This window comes from Pseudopodoces humilis, chromosome 2 (genome assembly GCF_049639895.1).
Source record: "Pseudopodoces humilis isolate 2021_Gansu_Grassland_sample_001 chromosome 2, ASM4963989v1, whole genome shotgun sequence".
Lineage (NCBI taxonomy): Eukaryota > Metazoa > Chordata > Aves > Passeriformes > Paridae > Pseudopodoces > Pseudopodoces humilis.
This window is the reverse complement of record NC_142201.1, coordinates 25,497,222-25,514,391: the sequence shown is the minus strand read 5'-3', so window position 1 is coordinate 25,514,391 and position 17,170 is coordinate 25,497,222. Positions and strand designations below refer to the sequence as shown.

Sequence of the window (17,170 nt, the reverse complement as noted above, 5' to 3'; positions counted from 1 at the left end):
TTGCTGGTCTTGCTAGGGAACCTAATTCACTTTATCAGAAAACCTTCATTTTTATATATCCTTCTACACTTTACTGATACTTGTGGCAAAAGTTGTTCTTACTTTTCCCTCTTAGCTGTTGACTTTATCTTAGGCAGGTAGCACTGGTCATGGGAAGAAATTCATAACATGAAATGTGATTACTGTGTATAAAGGAGGTGTATATTTACTCAAGTTATAGGTATATTTTTACTTTTCTGTAACAAGACTTTTCCTGGGTCCAACTGGGCAACATGACTATTCCATATAGTATAAATACAAATATATTGAATAATATAAGGCTTTATTAGCAGAAAACTTGTTGTTGATGTTCTTTCCCCCAGCCCCCTGAGATTTTTAAAAATATTTTTATCCCTTCTAGTCCCACTACTCTCCTATATAGTTTGATTTCTATGTTTATAAAAGTTAAAGCATGACAGATAAAATAATTGGAATAATTTCAGTGAAATACTGTGTGTGCATATATGAGAAAAAGAATTAGACCATATTCATAAAGCAACTCACTCAGGTAAATAATTACTGCCTTTCTGTTAACAGTGCAAGGTATTGCACATTTCAGTTTTAAGCCCTATTATTATTTGTTAGGGAAGCAGAGTACTTCTCAAAATCTTGTTGATCTTGAATGTTTTCCAGATCTTCAGGGGGAAGACTAGGAGTCTGTTTTGTTGGATGCTAACAGTTTGATAAGCTAACATTTTTCCATTAGTTTGGTTGCTGATTTGTTTTTCTTGATTTGTTTGCATTAGAATATACGTAATTTCCCCCTATTGTTGCACCAAATATGCCTCCAGGTCATGTCCTCATTTTCGAGTGTGTCCTGTCATTGCCAGTAAAATCAGTGGTGCTTTAGGACAATTTAGAAATCCATTCTCTGTCCTCTGCCATGTCCCTGTGGGTGCTTCCTCCCCTGCCCACACGTGTTTAATTACATTAAACAGCTGCTCCAGAGCCTCGATGCTGACAGTGGTTTTTTTGGTCAGCAGATGAACTAGACCAGCCACAGATCAATGTCATTGATTGAAAAATGTACAGTGTGACAGATGGGAACATTCTGGGGAAGTGACAGAAAATGGGACTCCATCAGTAAAGGTTTTCTGGCTGAATTGTTTTGTTATATCCAAATGGAGATAACACAGCTGGAAGAGAGAGCCAGTAAATTAGGCTTTGTTTGACTGGTAAGAGGAGTTGTGTGCGTGCCTTTCATTTGGCTGAATGTAGCACTGCTGGGTACAGCTGGGTGAGGCCAGAAGGTTCCTGCTTCTGCTGAGGGCAAGACCATGCATTTCTGCCTCTTGTCTGTCAGCTGCTCAGCCGGGGATTTGGAGGGATTATCATTTAAACACAGCAAGGGGGAAGAGAATTATTTGTTTAACTGAAATTTTGGGTGTTACCAAGTTTGTTTTATTCCCAGGCTCATTCAGACAGATGGCTGGAGCAGACAGCATTGCCCACAAGAAGCACTGTAGATTCAATTCGAGCTCAGAGTGGAAATGCCTGCAGTTTTTACTCAGTGTAGCTCTGATATTTCTGTTCTGTTCATCACTCTGATCCTTGTTGAGAAGTTCTGGGGAGTTTTTTGTGCTATTAAGGAAAGAGTGGGGAGATTACTTTAGAAAGCATCGCATATGTAGGACCTTTTGTGATACCTCAGTATGTAAGTAAAGGAGTATACTTGTCATACTTTACATATTTGTGATTAAATGGTGAGTTTATGAGAAGAAAAACTCAACAATTTGGTCTCACTTTAGCATGACAGTTATGCTTATATATAGAGGAATAATCCCTCCTCCTACCTTCAGTGGTTCTCAGTCTGGAAACAATTGTGTGTATCAACCTATACTCTAACTAGTCTACTGGACCATTATACTAGAGTTACTCTTACTGAAAACTAATTGTCGAGTACTTCTGCTGTGGTTAAGAGAGGTCTCATGAGTTCTGCACTACCTCGTTCATGGCCAGTTTAATATCCTTTTATTCTAGTGTCAATGATGACTTCTGGGGGTGAGAAAAGTCCACCTCTCTTTTGTGCTTATTTTTCATGTATTTGTAGGATACAGTCAATTAATTTTGGAGGTTATGTATGTTTGTATAGCTATGCTCCTTCAGTCAAAATCTTCTCTTGCATGGAACTTTTCTCTGTTCCTGTTTTAGCCTAGTAATTACTCTGTGTGCTTGTTCCAGTTTGAATTGATTTTTCAATTATTTTTTTTTTAAACCTGATCACAGTGGCACACTTCTATTTTCCAGTGGAGAATTCTTGAGAGAAAAGCTGTAGGATTTCTCTTGCCTTTTTTCCCCGGTGGCACTCTAGTCTTGATTTGTGATCTCCATCATAATACATGTACTGTTCCTTCTCTCTCATTGTCAAAAGATGTTCTTTCCCCACAGCATTTAGGAATTCATAACACCTTTTTGCTGAATATTATTTCTACATTGTTGTTATTTTAAATGTCATCATGTCTCTTACTCCCGTCTTTCCACTGTTGTGTATTGACATGGGTCAGTATCTCTTAGTTTAGGGTTGTCAACAAATACTAGTTTTTTCTTTTTCTCCAGTGTTCTTAATAAAAATCTTAAATGAGGTGTAGCATTCTTCAAGAATCAGTCTAACAATCTTTCTTCAGTCTCATTACTTTTTAGCACCTTCTTCTAAATTTTTTACCCATGTGTATGGCCTGGTTGTTTATAAAAAATTAAAAGACCAGAGTTTTGAATGATTAATGATTAAATAGTCACCAAAGTACTAGACTGCATTAGCTGCAAGCACACGAGGTGCAAAGCAAGGTGCCACTCTGGTGTGTAGTGTAGTGACTGCTGGTTAAGGCAAGTGCCTGCATGCTGAGATAACAGATATCTCCCATGTTTGTTCAGCTCTCTGGCTCGCAATTGTATCAGCCTGGGACCCACAGGTTGCTCCAGAGATTAGGCACAGTAAGAGATATGAATGGTTGAACTGAATGTCATCATAGCTACATATCAAACTCTTGAATATCCTTCTCTTTTGAGTGATTCATGTTATAACAATCTTTGAGTCCCATCATAAAAACTTACAGGTTTGAAGGGAAGGACCACTTGGGAAATGCAGAAGGCTGTACGTACTAAGCTGTAAAGCATTTCTATTTAGACTATTTGCTTTTAATTGCAATTGAGCCTGTATTTATTTTTTTCTTGTGGCTGAATTTATGTAAATACCCTAATTGGGTATTGCCAGAGAACCTCTGAAGGCAGAAATGGCTTGGCAGCTGCATCTTTTCAGATCTGCATCTCCGAAGGGAGTGATACTCTTCACTGGAAGCATTTTTATTTAGTTGTGCAGGTAAAAAACACTGCTAGACCTAAACTGAGCTGCATTTGCAGCCTAAGGTGGGGACTGTTGTGATGAAAAGCATTTCAATTCAGAGAGAAGACTTGAGCACCTCAAGCATGTGCTTTTGGTGTGGAAAGCTCCATTCAAGGCTATGTGTGACAAGCATGACACCATGTTTGCAAAGTAGGTTTTGACAACTGTGCTTTTTTATAGCACCATCAACCCAGAAAATTTCAGCAGATTGATCGGTTCTAGGCTGCTGCTTCTTCCTCTGGCAGCACTCAGCTACAGGTCTGTGAATTGGCAGGACTGCATTTGAAGCCAGTGGTGTGCCCTTCTGGCCTCCAGCATCACATCTGGTACTCAGAGACCGGAGCATTTTGGTGGTCAGATGAACAATTAAGAGTTTTGAAATATGGGACTTGATCATGTTTTATTGTTAACCTCCAGACAAGATGAAAGCATTAAAGTTTGAGCATCAGAGGTCAGTTGAATATACCTAGGAATTAAGCAAGAAGTGTCCTGTTAAGCTGAAGGTAGAATGAAGGAGTCATGTGCCTGTATTTGGAAACCATGATAAGCCTGAAATCCTCATTACTTACAAATCTGAATTGCTAGGGGATTTCTGAGACTTGAGCAAGCAGGAAATAAGCAACTGATGGGATTTTTTCTTAAACATTACACATGTATTTATACATTTGAAATAATTCATTTACTTTCTGTATCCTACCTCCCTCCCAGCAGTTGCAAACCTCATCAATATAAGAACAATCTCCTTATTTAGTAGGTGTGTTTTAGGTGGCTGGATAGAGCTTTTACACTTTCGGGTGAAACAGAAGTTTGCTGTATGTGACAAGAATATCCATGCTATCAGCCTTATTTTTGTGAGGAAACATGTAGCAAAAGCACCCATGGCATTTACTTCAGTAGGCCATCCATGGCACTGCTCTGTGTGGGACTGCAGCCTTTGGCTGTCTGTGCAGACAGTGCTATTTGCTTGTTTATCTACCCAGTAAGTCAAAGCTTCATCCCTTTCAAAAGCCATCAGCAAAATAACTTGCCAAATGAAATCTTAATTCATCTAGGACTGATCAAAGGTAGGATTCCCTGACTGCATGCAAAGGAGGAAGGTAGGTAGAGTGGTATAAACACAGAAGTGTGGGTTTGGGAGAAGAGAATGTGTTTGGTTTTTTTTATGTGGAAGAACCAATGAGTGTCTAAGCCTTAGTATGCAGCACAAGGCTTACTTAGTTTGCGCTTTATATTTTGTTAGAGTAGCCATCTTGGAGGAATGTTCTTTTTTTTAATTTTATTTGGTTGTTTTAGTTTTATCTAATGGCTGGAGTTGTGAAAGCACTCGTGTGTACATGAGTTATTGAAACTATATTTTTGACAGAGTCATCTCCATGCTAAAGGGACTGTGCTGTTCTACCTGCAGAATTAACGCACAAAGCCACAGCAGCTTTTTGATTTTTTGTTACTGTCTGATGGTCAGCCAGGACTCTGTATGTTCTGTTACCATTTTAATAAATGAACCTTCCTGAATATGTCACTTTGACAGTAAGAAGCATAACGTGTCAGCTGATAAATGTATGATGGGTTATACTGCTCAAAGCAGATCCCAGTATACAGTTTTGTATTTTAACTTTTAAATCCCCATAACATGTATTAATAAGCTTGAAGGTATCTGTGTATTAAATACCAGGACTCAAAAAACTGGAAATGTAACTGGAAACCTAACTTTCCATGCAAAAAGCCAGGTGAGGAAATAGTAGTAATTCTTCCCATTGTGGCCTTTCAGTACTTAAAGAGAGCTTTAAAAAAAGGTGGAGAGCAATGTCTTACAGGAGCAGATAGTGATAAGACAAAGGGGAATGGTTGTGAATTAAAACAGGGACACTTAGATTAGATGTCAGGAGGAAATTCTTCACTCAGAGGATAGTGAGGCATTGAAACAGTCTGAGAAGTTGTGGGTGCCACGTCCCTGGAAGTGTTCAGGGCCAGGTCAGGATATCCAAGACTTGGTTTGAAAGAGCGCCCCTGCCACCACTGCTAGTAGTATATTCAAACTGTAAATCAGTCTTATTAAGAACACTTGCTATATTTTTTAATTGGAATTTGAGTTATCCTAATTTGCAGGTATTGCTTTTTTTAAAGTCTTTCTCCTATTATATTGAAAAGCCCACAATGCCTGGTGTGGTTTCTCTATAAAGTGGTTAACTTTGCTTTTCATTTTTCTTGCATAAATGCTACAAATAAAGAGGTTCCTTACAGAACTCAGGTTTTTCTAACCTGTTATGATGTTAATAACCTTTTCTTTCATGTCCTTTCAGTTTTTCAACTTTCTGCCTGAATTGTAAATATCAGAGCTGGGTGCAGTTTTCTAACCTCAGTTTTGCTAATGTCATAATCAGAGATTATATACTCTCTCTTCGGTAGTGAGTATATCCGAAGATTGCTTTGGCTTTTTCAGAGCGAAGATGTGCTTACTCTGGATTTATTGTATTTGCAATTTAAGATCCTACAAAATTCAGAGTTTTTTTCAAAAGTTCAACTCCATTAAGTGTTGGTTTTTTTAAAATATGTCCTAGTAGAAAGAAGCACTGACAGCAGGCTTTGATACTGTTTCAAAATATAGTATAATGCGCATGCAGTGTAGGTGGCAACATAAAGAATGTGTTGGTGTCAGGAGATTTGCTTTGGGAGTAAAGGAAATTAAGAAAATCATGTACAGTGGTAACTTTTGTCTACATAAATGTACAAGGAGTGTTTAGTTTGAGAGAGGTGCTTAGAAAATGCAGCCTTGTTTGCATTTCATGTCTTCACGTTCAGAAGACTGGAGTGCTTTACTAAGCTGTCAGTTTATAGCTAGTGGAGAAGTCTCGTTCCTCTTACAGTTTTAAAACCTGTTGCTTCAAGAATAAAATTAATTCTCTTGTTGGCTTCTTCAAGCTTGAAGTAAGAGGATTGTTGCTTTCATTCCCCTTCTATTCAGACCAGATTGTTAGAATGGTTTCCTTCTTGCAGTGCCACACTAGAACCATGTGTTGGTCCAGCTCTGTTTTAAGGTGCTTCTGGCCTACTCTCAGGTAATGTGCTCAGTGGTCCCTATGGTCTGACTCTAATGTTCTTGTGAAGAGTTGATGAAAATATAACACTGGGGTTCTTCTTAAGCATGAGAGGATCTCACTGCTGTGTTTTGTGCTGAGCTGTTAAGAATAATCTTGTCAGTGCGGTCAACTGACAAAATACCTATTCTTCCTAATCCCGTGGAGGAGTTAAAAATACAGATCCAGGAATCCTTATTCAGCTGAAGTCATCAGTCATTAAGACTCATTACACAGTTGTAAGCTTTTCTTTTTAATTATATTTTTAAAGTTTGTTTCCTCACAAGTGTGATAAGCAGTTGTAGTTTTTAGTGCTTGTTTTGTATTTCCTCTTGGTTTGAGGAAATTGGTGATAAAAGTCTGCCAAAGGGTTTTGTGAGTTAAAAGCCTTGGCTTCTGGGACCATCGTCAGCCCCATAAGCTGCAGACTTCTCCAAAGCATGCAACTCTTTAGACAGGCACAATTCATGGGGTGTAGTGAGGCTCAGGCCAGGCTGTTTGGAAACTGCCAAGTGGGGAATACTGTGTGTACTGTGTCTGTTTGTGTCAGCTCTGTGATACTGTGAAAAAACTGCTAGCCATTCCAATGGTAGCGGATACCAAGAGGGGAGAGAGGGAAGAGAGGAGAGCTGGCCAACAGTATTTTGCTCAGTTATATCTAAGCTATATGAGAGTGGTTTGGTATCTGTGACTTGAAGCTGGACTAGTTTTAAATGATGCAGATGTCTCTACTGAGCAGCACATAACAGAGCTGGTATGTAAATTAATAATTAACATAGCCAGTTTCATTCTCTGGAACCAGAATGTCTGAAAGTTGCATTTGTGTTTTCCAACATGCTGCTAAGTTCAGTTTCTTTCTCTGAGGGGTTACACATGAAGTCTTTGTTTCTTTGTATTTCATCTCTGCCTTCTGTAATGTCTGGAAGGATGACAACTTTGCCTGCCTTTCCATTGTCTTTCTAATTAACAAGCATCCTTCTTCAGTTTCCAAATGGCAGGTAGTTACTACACCTGCTCAGAATCCCATTGTGCTCTGTGAAATACAAATGGAAAACCAAAGGTTCTTTCAGCTCCCTGGGATCTATTTTCCGAGTTTGGGACCAGAAGCAGAAGATGAATACAGGCAGATGGCATTATGTAGAAACAAACACTACCTTTTAGTTGCTGGAAAGGTGTTACTAGTAAGTAATTTCTCAAGATATATCACTCTAAATTTTGTGTGCAATCTCAATAGCAACCAATAAGTATCTATAAAATGCTTGCATTCCCATTTTTTAAAGATAGTTCTGCCATCCAAAATAATTTTGGCTTCCTTACGTTTTCTTAAATGCTCAGTTGTGAAAGATACAGCTAATACTGGTTGTGGTGTGAGTTCAGTACCCCAGGACAGAAGTTTTTAGTCAGTTTAGTTTGAAGGAAGAGATAAAATATAGCTGAGCCTGTTTTGGATTGCTTGATTTGTTCAATTTTTTTATTTTTTTTCTGTTCCTTGGAAAACTAGGAACTTGTGTTTTAAAAATAACATAGTTAAGAGGTTTTAGCTTGCCATTTAACTACGTATCTGCAGGATATCACTCTCGCCAGGACACCTGCAGGGGTCACTCTGTCCTGATACTGCAAAAAGAATTGGCAGTACTCCTGGGTTTCCTCCTTTTCCTGTTGTGGCTCTCTGATTTCTTCCCAAATGTAGTTGTTCAGCTTTTAATGTAAGGCTCATGATGTAGATACTTCAAAGACACAAAAACTAGTATGTTTTAAATGTTCTTTTTTTTCCCTACAAATGGATGGAATTCCCCTACACATGATGGAATCTATTTTGGGTTTGACTTGAGATGTAGGAAATGTAGAACTGAGTTCTTTTCATTAAATTCTGTTCATGGAAACCTCTGAATTTTCTTGCCAGCCCTTAGGCCTGCTCTGTTTCCCTCCTGGATTCCAGTGAGGTCTGGTAGCAAATGGTATTTCCAGCAAGGAGATATTCTTGAATGTTGCCTGGTGGTATAAAAATGAACTATTTCTGCTACTGTGGGAGGAGAGAGATTATCATCATCTCAAACACACACATCCACCCCATTTCTCATGGACATTATAAACATATTCTTGTGAATAAAATACTTTGCACTGCGTAGACTGAGAAAAGTTCAACCAGCCAATTTTTAACTTCCAGTTGGTTTGCATCTCCGAGACGAGTCATTCTGTCCCAGGCTGGGCTGTGTAGGCTCTTGAAATAATAGAAATGCTGTAAGATAAGCAGCAGAGCTGATGTCTTGTTTTGGGCATTTTTGTAACACTTATGAATTTAGTTCCTCTAGGAATATGTATATTTAACCTGACATATGCACAACAGACTGGAAGGGGTTGTTTGTTTTTTTTAACTTCTGTAGCTCTTGACTCCTAGAGATAATTTAAGACTATAAGAGTATTGCTTCTTAAACTTTTATTTTTGGAACCTCTTAATCTATTTGTAACAGGGAACAAGGTCATAGAGTCCCTACAAGCTTTATCCTTCTTTCCTGCAAATCTTATTAATGTTCTGGAGCAGAAGCAGCCAGTTATGTCTTAGTCTTGGACATTCTGGTAAGATCCAGAGAGGTGCTAACTATTGTGACAGGGAGACAATGAAATGTAGTGTTAATGTCTCTGCCAGGGCAGGCTTCCAGCTCAGTGACTGCATGCCACAGGCAGTGCAGCATTGGTAATGAAAAGCCCTTTGAACAAGGCAAAAAGTCCCTTAATGTGGTCACCTGTGTTGTACAGTAGCAATAAAGTAGCTGGCAGCTGGTGAAGCTGGCTTTTCCTGTTTGGTGCTTGATTCCAAAAAGAAGCTGATGATCCCAATCTCTCTCAGCAGAGAGAGCCACAGGGCTACGCTGCTGTTCAGGGTCAGGACTTTGATGAGGAAGGATGGCAGGATGAATTCCATGTGGGATGCTGCCCACATTGCCCTATTACGCTCTCAGGCACTCCTGAACTTAGCAAAGCATCCAAAATCCATAGGCAGATACTCGGAACAACAGACTGGATAAAGCACATGGGTAAGCAACAGAGGGAAAGCTGAGAGGAAAGTACAGAAAGCCTTGGATCAGTTTTCAAAAGCATTTGAAAATGCAAAGCTGCTTGAGTTTCATCTAGATATTCTTCTGGAATTTAGTAATAAATTAATAATACAATAATAATTTATAATACAGTATTTCATTTGTTGCCTTCCAGAAAATGTGATGAAAAATAAGGTAGTGTGTGATCACCTAAAAATTATCAATTCTGTTTGACGGTTTGAAGAAAAAAATGGAAACAACCTGGCTATGTGTGTTTTTCAGGGGAATGATACTTCGTCAAGAGGACATTCTTATAAACCAGCTAGATCAACAGATACACAATATAATTAGACTCTTTTTTTAATTAGTAAGTGGCAGATTGGGAGCAGTTACTAACTCAGGTTTGTTCTGGGTCATCAATTGCTCAGTATTTTGCCAGATTATTGAGAGGGGAAAAATAAGATGCTAATTAAATGTGGATCATGCAAATCTAGAAATTTCAAATAATTTGTAAGATATAAGATATGTAAGAAATATAAAGCTAATGTGTTTCAATGATAGATGAGTAAAAATAATTGACTATGCTATATTTTGTGGAAAAACAGCTTTGTGGTGTGGGAGAGTGGTAGGCATGTATAGACTTGGTTATAAACAAGGATATTTTGACTTCTGGGCAGAGCAGCCAATTATAAAATATTAGGAAAGTAGGGCACACAATGAAGCATTTGCAACAAGGGAGAGCTGCAGGATTTTTGCTGAGGGGACATTTCCAGAAGGAAGGGAATAGAAGAGCCATGTAGGTTGAATGTTACCAAGCACTGAGTCACTGTACCAAGTTACAAAATCATTTTCCCTAGGGAAACCAGATGTAGACTGTGAAAGGTATTCCTTGTAAGTGATCTGTGAGCAAGTTTTGCACACATATGAGGTTCTCCAGGAATGTTTCTGAAGGATTTGGAAATGTGGCTTTCCTAATTTGATGATCTAATTTTATTTACATACATTTATGTATAAAATATATATATACAGGAAAAATAAATAGAAAATTATAATTGCATATTAATTATGTGTAATAATTATAATGAATACCCACATTAACTATAATTAACATATAATGATTGCATAAATAATTATGTATTATATACATAAAACATATAATAATTACATAAAAATGTCTTGAGTGCAGATTCTTTTAACCTAACTTCTGTTGTGAACTGCTAGCAGCTAATATCCTGAAAACCCCTGCTACTGAGTTATTGACATTTGCATAAATCGTTAATCACTCCTCCCACTGGTTCTGCAGCAGCGCTGGGCTGAGCATTGCAGTGCTGTGTACCAGGGCACATGGGAGCTGCTCCTGCTCCACGAGGAACAGCAGGGGGCTGCCCCAGATAGATGAATAGTTCCTTTTTTCTTTCTGTCCAGCAGTACAATCTAACAGACTTGAATGAAATTTTAATTTACACCAAAGCTTCCTGTCTGCGTCTGTAATTTGTGGAGTGACATATCAATGTTGCCTGTCTGTTAACTTTTTGCTTCCCAGCTCTCAAAGAGCTGGGTAGGTGTCCGGTTGTGTTCTTGAGACCCTGACATTTACTTTGCCGTACAAATTAAAAATAGCAGCTGCTGTTGATTTCAGCGTATCAGATGATTGCAGAGAGCAGAGCGAGTGGGCTGCTGTCCTTCCTCCTGAGGACATTTGCCAGTGGTAACTTGAAGAAGTTTTCAGTACGCATGTGCTTCAGGAGCACATATAAAGAGGAAAAAATGGTTTGTGGATGTATGAGAGCAGAAGGAATGATAGGAAAGGGAAAAGGCTTGTTCTGTTACTTGTTATTTGAGAAATGATTAGATTTCACGTGTATTAAATCAGCATTTTTAAAAATATATACTCAGCTAATTAATGTTACTATTGCTGCATTCCAGCTCAAAAATGAGCATAGCACTAATGCAACATATGCAGAAAGAGAGGGGTTTGTGTTAGCTCTGAGGTCATGGTGTGTTTTTAATACACTTTTCCATGGGATTTGTGTTTTAACTGTTGGAACTTTCCCTACAAGCCATTGAAAGGCAGATGGTTAAAGAATATATATGAGTGGCAGTGACTCACAGGTCTGTAGAGAAGTTTTATACCTCACTCTTCAGGGGAACTAAGTATCCCAGACAGAAAGCTAGGTTCCTAAAGATTGATTGTGATGCTCTGTAGTACCATTAAAAACTCCTGTAGATGTTCCAGAGTTTTGACAGAACAAATGTAGAACAAATAGCTCATGGAACGGAATGTCTTCAGGAAAACCGCTGGCACAGGAAAGAGTGGAATATTAAACTGCTCTTGTGAAATTACAGAAATTTAAGTGGTTATACGTGTACTGCATAGTTTGGGCATACTTTTAAACTTACCTGTGGCACTGGAAGTTTTTATTAGAATTATTTCAGGCAAATAAGACTTTGCTCTGATTCCTTCACCTTTTATATGAACTGTTGGCCTAAGCTGTGTGTGACTGGGGACATTGGCAGAAACCAGGTAAGACAGAGAAACCTGAATTGAAGCTTTCCAGAATCAGTGAAGGAAAGAAAGGCCTAGAAAGGCACTTGTATTACCACTAGTTTCTCTCCATAAAAAAAACAAACAAAAACCATAGGTCTTGTCAGCAAAGCACTTGTGAACTATCAAAAGTTGCTTCCCAGGACTGGAGTGGCCAAGTCCAGCTTAAATGTTTCTGTCAACACATAAACCCAAAATTCAAATTTCTTAAACATCAGTGTAATTCTTGTGTCATACTGGGGCATGAATACTTATGAATTGAAACACCATCTTTTTCTTCCTTTAAATATACCCAAAGCTACTTGTTTATAGAGCTGAGACGCTCATTACTCAGCCTGCACCTTGGTAATGGAAATGCTTACCCTGATAAACAGGCTGTGGACTGACAGCCAGAGTGCTTGTTGTTCTTAATTGTGAATTTACCAGTTACTGCAGTGACCAGAAGTGCAGGAATGTAGGTCTTATTTCAGTTCCTGTCTTGCAGGTAAATTAAGTAGGAAGAGATGTTGCCTGAGGGATTCACTTCCTTTCAGAATTATTCTATGAGAAGTGGGATTTTCTTGGCTCAGAGAACAGTGGAAAACTCCTGCCTTAATGGCTAGGTCACAACTTAGAAGATGGGGAGTATCTGGCCTCCAGCACCCCTGTACAGCTGATGCTCTGGGGAATTTGCACTTCCAGTTTGACTGGACCTGGTCTAAAGGCTACAGGTTATTGTGGTGGTTATATTGAACTGCTTAAATATTAGTAACGCTTTTTTAGTTTAAGCAGGCAGTTAAAAAACATGTAGACAATCCTCCCTTGGGAAGGAAGAATGAAGTGCCAGAAAACATCAGAGAGAAATACTCTGAAAGATACTTCAGTAGGCATGAATGAAGTGTTTGTGCAGAGGGATCAGCCTTGGCTGAAAGAGCAGCACTCTATGACCGCAGTGCGGAGATCTTAGTGCTGTGGGTTGATTTCCTTCACCTGGGGATTCCTAGGCTCAGCATGCCTTTGTACATTCAGCTACAGAGGACATTCTCTTCAATTTCATGGAAAGATCATGTGCACAGATTCCTGAGTTTTGATTTCTTCTCTTTAAGATTATTACAGTCCTGCAATGTTGGGCCTGAAAACTGATCAGGAAGTCCTTGGAGAACTTGTGAAAATGAAAGTTCCAGCTGTGGCAGAGCTGATGGAAAGACATGGAGTCATGTGGACCCTAGTGGTGTCACGCTGGTTTATATGCTTGTTCATTGACATTCTTCCAGTGGAGGTAATTGGTAACATAAACCCTACACCCCTAATTATTTCATTTGTACTGCCTTACAATAATTGTTTACTGGAAATCAAGGCTAATGTGAATTCTCTTCTTTCCTGCAGACTGTGCTCCGAATATGGGATTGTTTATTCTATGAAGGGTCAAAAATCATCTTCCGTGTGGCCTTAACATTGATTAAGCAAAACCAAGCTTTTATTTTGGAAGCCACGAATTTCCCTGACATTTGTGATAAATTTAAGCAGATCACCAAAGGAACATTTGTAACAGAGTGTCACAGCTTCATGCAGGTAAATTCTCTGCAGCTTTTAGTCATTCCAAATTAGATATGTTTTTCACTGAGCAAAAGATGGATACAGTTAGGAGAAACATAGCTGCTAGGATTGTTTTTAAAAAAGCTTTATAATAAATACATTAATATATTAAATAATTTATATTTAATAATTATCACTTAATTAATATATTTAATAGTTACTATCTAATTCCATATATAGCAATCCATCCACATTATCTGTCATACGGGGAATTTTTTTTTTCCTTTTTACCAGTTAAGGCAGGAAGTCTGATGAGAAAATAGTATTAGTCCATTTTTCCAGTGAACTACGGATATTGATCCTATGCTTTTTCAGATGACTTGCAAATATGGTAGTGTTGAATAAGCATGAAGTGAATTTTAAGCTTGCACTGATAAATGTCTGTAGTGCCTGAACACACAGCAGTCTGTTTAGAACAAGATAGTAGCAGCAGTTCTCATTTCCAGACAAAAATCCATGAAGTTGAATGTGCTATGACAGTCTGCAATCTAAGAATTATTGTTTTAAATTATTAACACAGTGGGTGCCACATCAGTATAAAACATTAGATTCAGGGCTCATGGAAACATAAAAGGTGGTATCTCCAAAACAAGTAACAGGAGCACATCTGTCATAAATCACTTGGTCAACTCCACTATCATTATTTGCTCAGTGTGCACAAAACCATGTCCTGGATGGTGACGTTTGCCCCCCAAAGTGTTTCATGCTCCTGACACATCTCTGTGCATAGGTCAGTCACAGTAGGATGTCATTTATACTAACTTTCATTATTCATATAGAAGAAAAATGAGTGTAACTTACTGACACTTTTAAGTCTTTTAATTAAAGGAACAAGAAAAAAATCACAGGTACAGCTTTCATTTAGAAGGGAGATATATGAGAGGTTTTTCCATTGCATAAACAGTTCAGAATAAGAATTTTATTAAATGTTAACTGCCTTAAGAACACCTGTTCAGAGGCTGATGCTAACACTTGTCCTTGAAGGACTTCCCTCTCCCCTTTTTAAAGTGTTAAATTTTACACCAGCTATTTTTAGAAAATCACCCACCTTTTTTCATTTAGTTACTCAGTTTCAGTTTTGAAGGCAGTTAGATGAAGAATTTAGGTTAGGTTCTTCTGTAACTTTGAAACGTGTACTTTTGTACTTGGGTGTTTGTTGGCTTGGGTTTTTTTTAGCAGTACATGTATTAGTATGAGTAGAGGTGTCTTTATGCCTTCTCCCCCAGAAGAGAACCTTAGTTTTTAGTTTGAACGCTTCTCTACCAGAAAGGTGTCATGACTAGAGCTGTCATTTAACAGCTCCAGAGAACTGAGGTGCCCTGAACTGTAGCTTAAAGTGCATAAGCCTGTAGCTTTGCTTCACAGTTTTGTTTACTCAGAAGGTCTGGGTGAAGTAATGGAAACAACTGTGTATTGTTCTTGAACAACAAGTGTAAACAAAGGAAAAAAAGTAATTGAAGATGTGTGATGGAATTCAGAACACATCAAGTTCTTACATCCATATCCATGACACCCCTGGAAAGCCTGGTAGAGAAGAGGAGCAAAAGGTAGTGTCATGAGGGATTAAAACTGATTTTCTGCAGTAGGAAGACACTGGTTTCACCTCTGCCAGCATTGCACAAGTGCACCAGTGTTTTGTCACATTACCCAGGACAGTTTAATATGTTCTAAGTATGCCACTTTCCACCACCTGCTATCTAAAATAATCTCAACTGGACACACATTCAAACCAGATTTTCTGTTGCTGCTTTTGCGTCATTTACTGCACTTGTTATGAGCTGCAGGTTTAGTGTGTGTTTACAGCTCAGTAGCTGAAGATGTTACCCTGTTACAGGAAAGCCAAAGAGCACTGAGCAATTTTACAGTATGGACATTGAAGCAGGGATTTCACATCTAAGAGAATTATGTGAGAATTTTAGCATGCTGTCCAAGGCCAGCATTTTAACTAAGAATTTTCTTCTTTTGCCCTCAGAAAATATTCACCGATCCTGGAAGCTTATCCATGGCAACAATCAACAAACTCCGAGAGACTTGCAGGGAGAAGTTGCTTTCTCAGGGATAACGTGCCAGATGTGATCAGGTGGTCAGCTACTACAGCAATTGACACATTCCTCTATTTGCACTGATTAAAGCACACTTTAAGCTTTCCATTAATTAATTGACACTTGACCAATTTTTTCCTGCCTTTCAAGTGTGTTAACACTTGTACTGTATGTCAGATTTGATAACTGGAACTGGTGGTTCTGTTACTGTTTGTTGGTGGTGTGTTGTTTTTATTTTTTAAGGATTATGGTATCTTCAGACTAGAATGTGATCAATGTCAGGACCCTCCTTTAAAAAAAAAATAGTCCCAGGGAATTTTGTAATATTAAAAGCAAACAGATGTATAAAATTATGTATTACTGTGTTAACTGTGACACTGTTACCATTTGTACAAAATAAATTAATTTAAATTGTCAGAACCTGTTTCTTGGTGTAGGGAGTAAAATATGTGATCTGAGTCCTCACTGCCAGCCAGTGGCTGGAATACAAGCATCTTTTTCCTCACTGCTCTCACTTCAGGAACTCAAATACAGCAAAGTGCAGGGCAAGAGAACAGTCAGTGATCTTCACTAACAGTTGGTTTATGCTGTGTGAGATAGAGCAGCTGCAGTGCAATTCTCCGACACCTGTCCCTAAAAATTTGAGGAGAAACATTTGTAAAGATATCCACCAACAGACTTCTTTGACAGGGGAAGACACTGGGTAGTTCCAAAGTCTGTACTGGCACCGGGCCACTACCAGCCCTGCTGGGGCTAGAGGTCTGGGAATTGCTTTCTTGTCCAAACAGAGCCCTCTCGTGGCCAAATCCTCTCCTTCCAGCTGGGGAAAGGGAAAAAGAAAACTGGAGCACTTTCTGGGGTTTTATGGTCCCTGTGCAACAAACTACTGTGGAACACCTCACATTTTAACAGCACAATCCTTTTCAGACTTTACTCCACGCTCTCTTCATTCCTTGTGAAGCATGGCTTCCCCCTAGTCTGCAAATTGAGATTTTTTTTTCATTCTGTAGCAGGGGTGAAAAAAAAATCACCTTTTTCAGAGGAAGCAGAGGAGTGCTCTTCTAGACAACTAAAGACTGTTATTGTCTAACAATTCTCACTACCAATAACCACTGTCAACAATGATTCTGAGCTATCCTATCCTTAATGGTACCAGACATACACCTTTTTCCTCAAGTACTGAATATAAGGACAGTAGCAATAACATACTCCTGTATGTCAGCAGGTACTAGGAAACACTATTCACTACTAGCAAAATTGATAGCTTTAACATCACAGGACACTGGTCCAAAGTACAGCAGCCTTACTGCCCTGCATTAGGCTCTCTAGGTCAGAAGTGTTCTGTGCAGTGTTTTGGTGTGCCCCAGTTCCTGCCCTGTGGAGCTGGTACTGTTAACACCAAAGCCTTGCTGCAGAAGGGAGTCAGGGAAGCTTTAAACACCAAGGTTCACTTCCAGCATATAACAAGGCACACAGCCCTCAGCAGAGGTGTGTTTCCCACTTTGTGCTAAGAGGCCAAC

At 38.8% G+C, this 17,170-nt stretch overlaps 1 protein-coding gene across 1 annotated transcript in view; it reads left to right on the top strand.

Annotated features, from left to right (window-relative positions):
* Nucleotides 1–16,070, top strand: part of GRTP1 (growth hormone regulated TBC protein 1) — a 34,309-nt gene extending 18,239 nt beyond the window's left edge. The window contains exons 6-8 of the mRNA XM_005516586.3: nt 13,119–13,291; nt 13,399–13,584; nt 15,581–16,070. Coding sequence (XP_005516643.1) covers nt 13,119–13,291; nt 13,399–13,584; nt 15,581–15,670 — 449 coding nt within the window. The 3' untranslated portion in view covers nt 15,671–16,070. The remainder of the gene's footprint in view (nt 1–13,118; nt 13,292–13,398; nt 13,585–15,580) is intronic.
* Nucleotides 16,071–17,170: the final 1,100 nt, after the last annotated feature.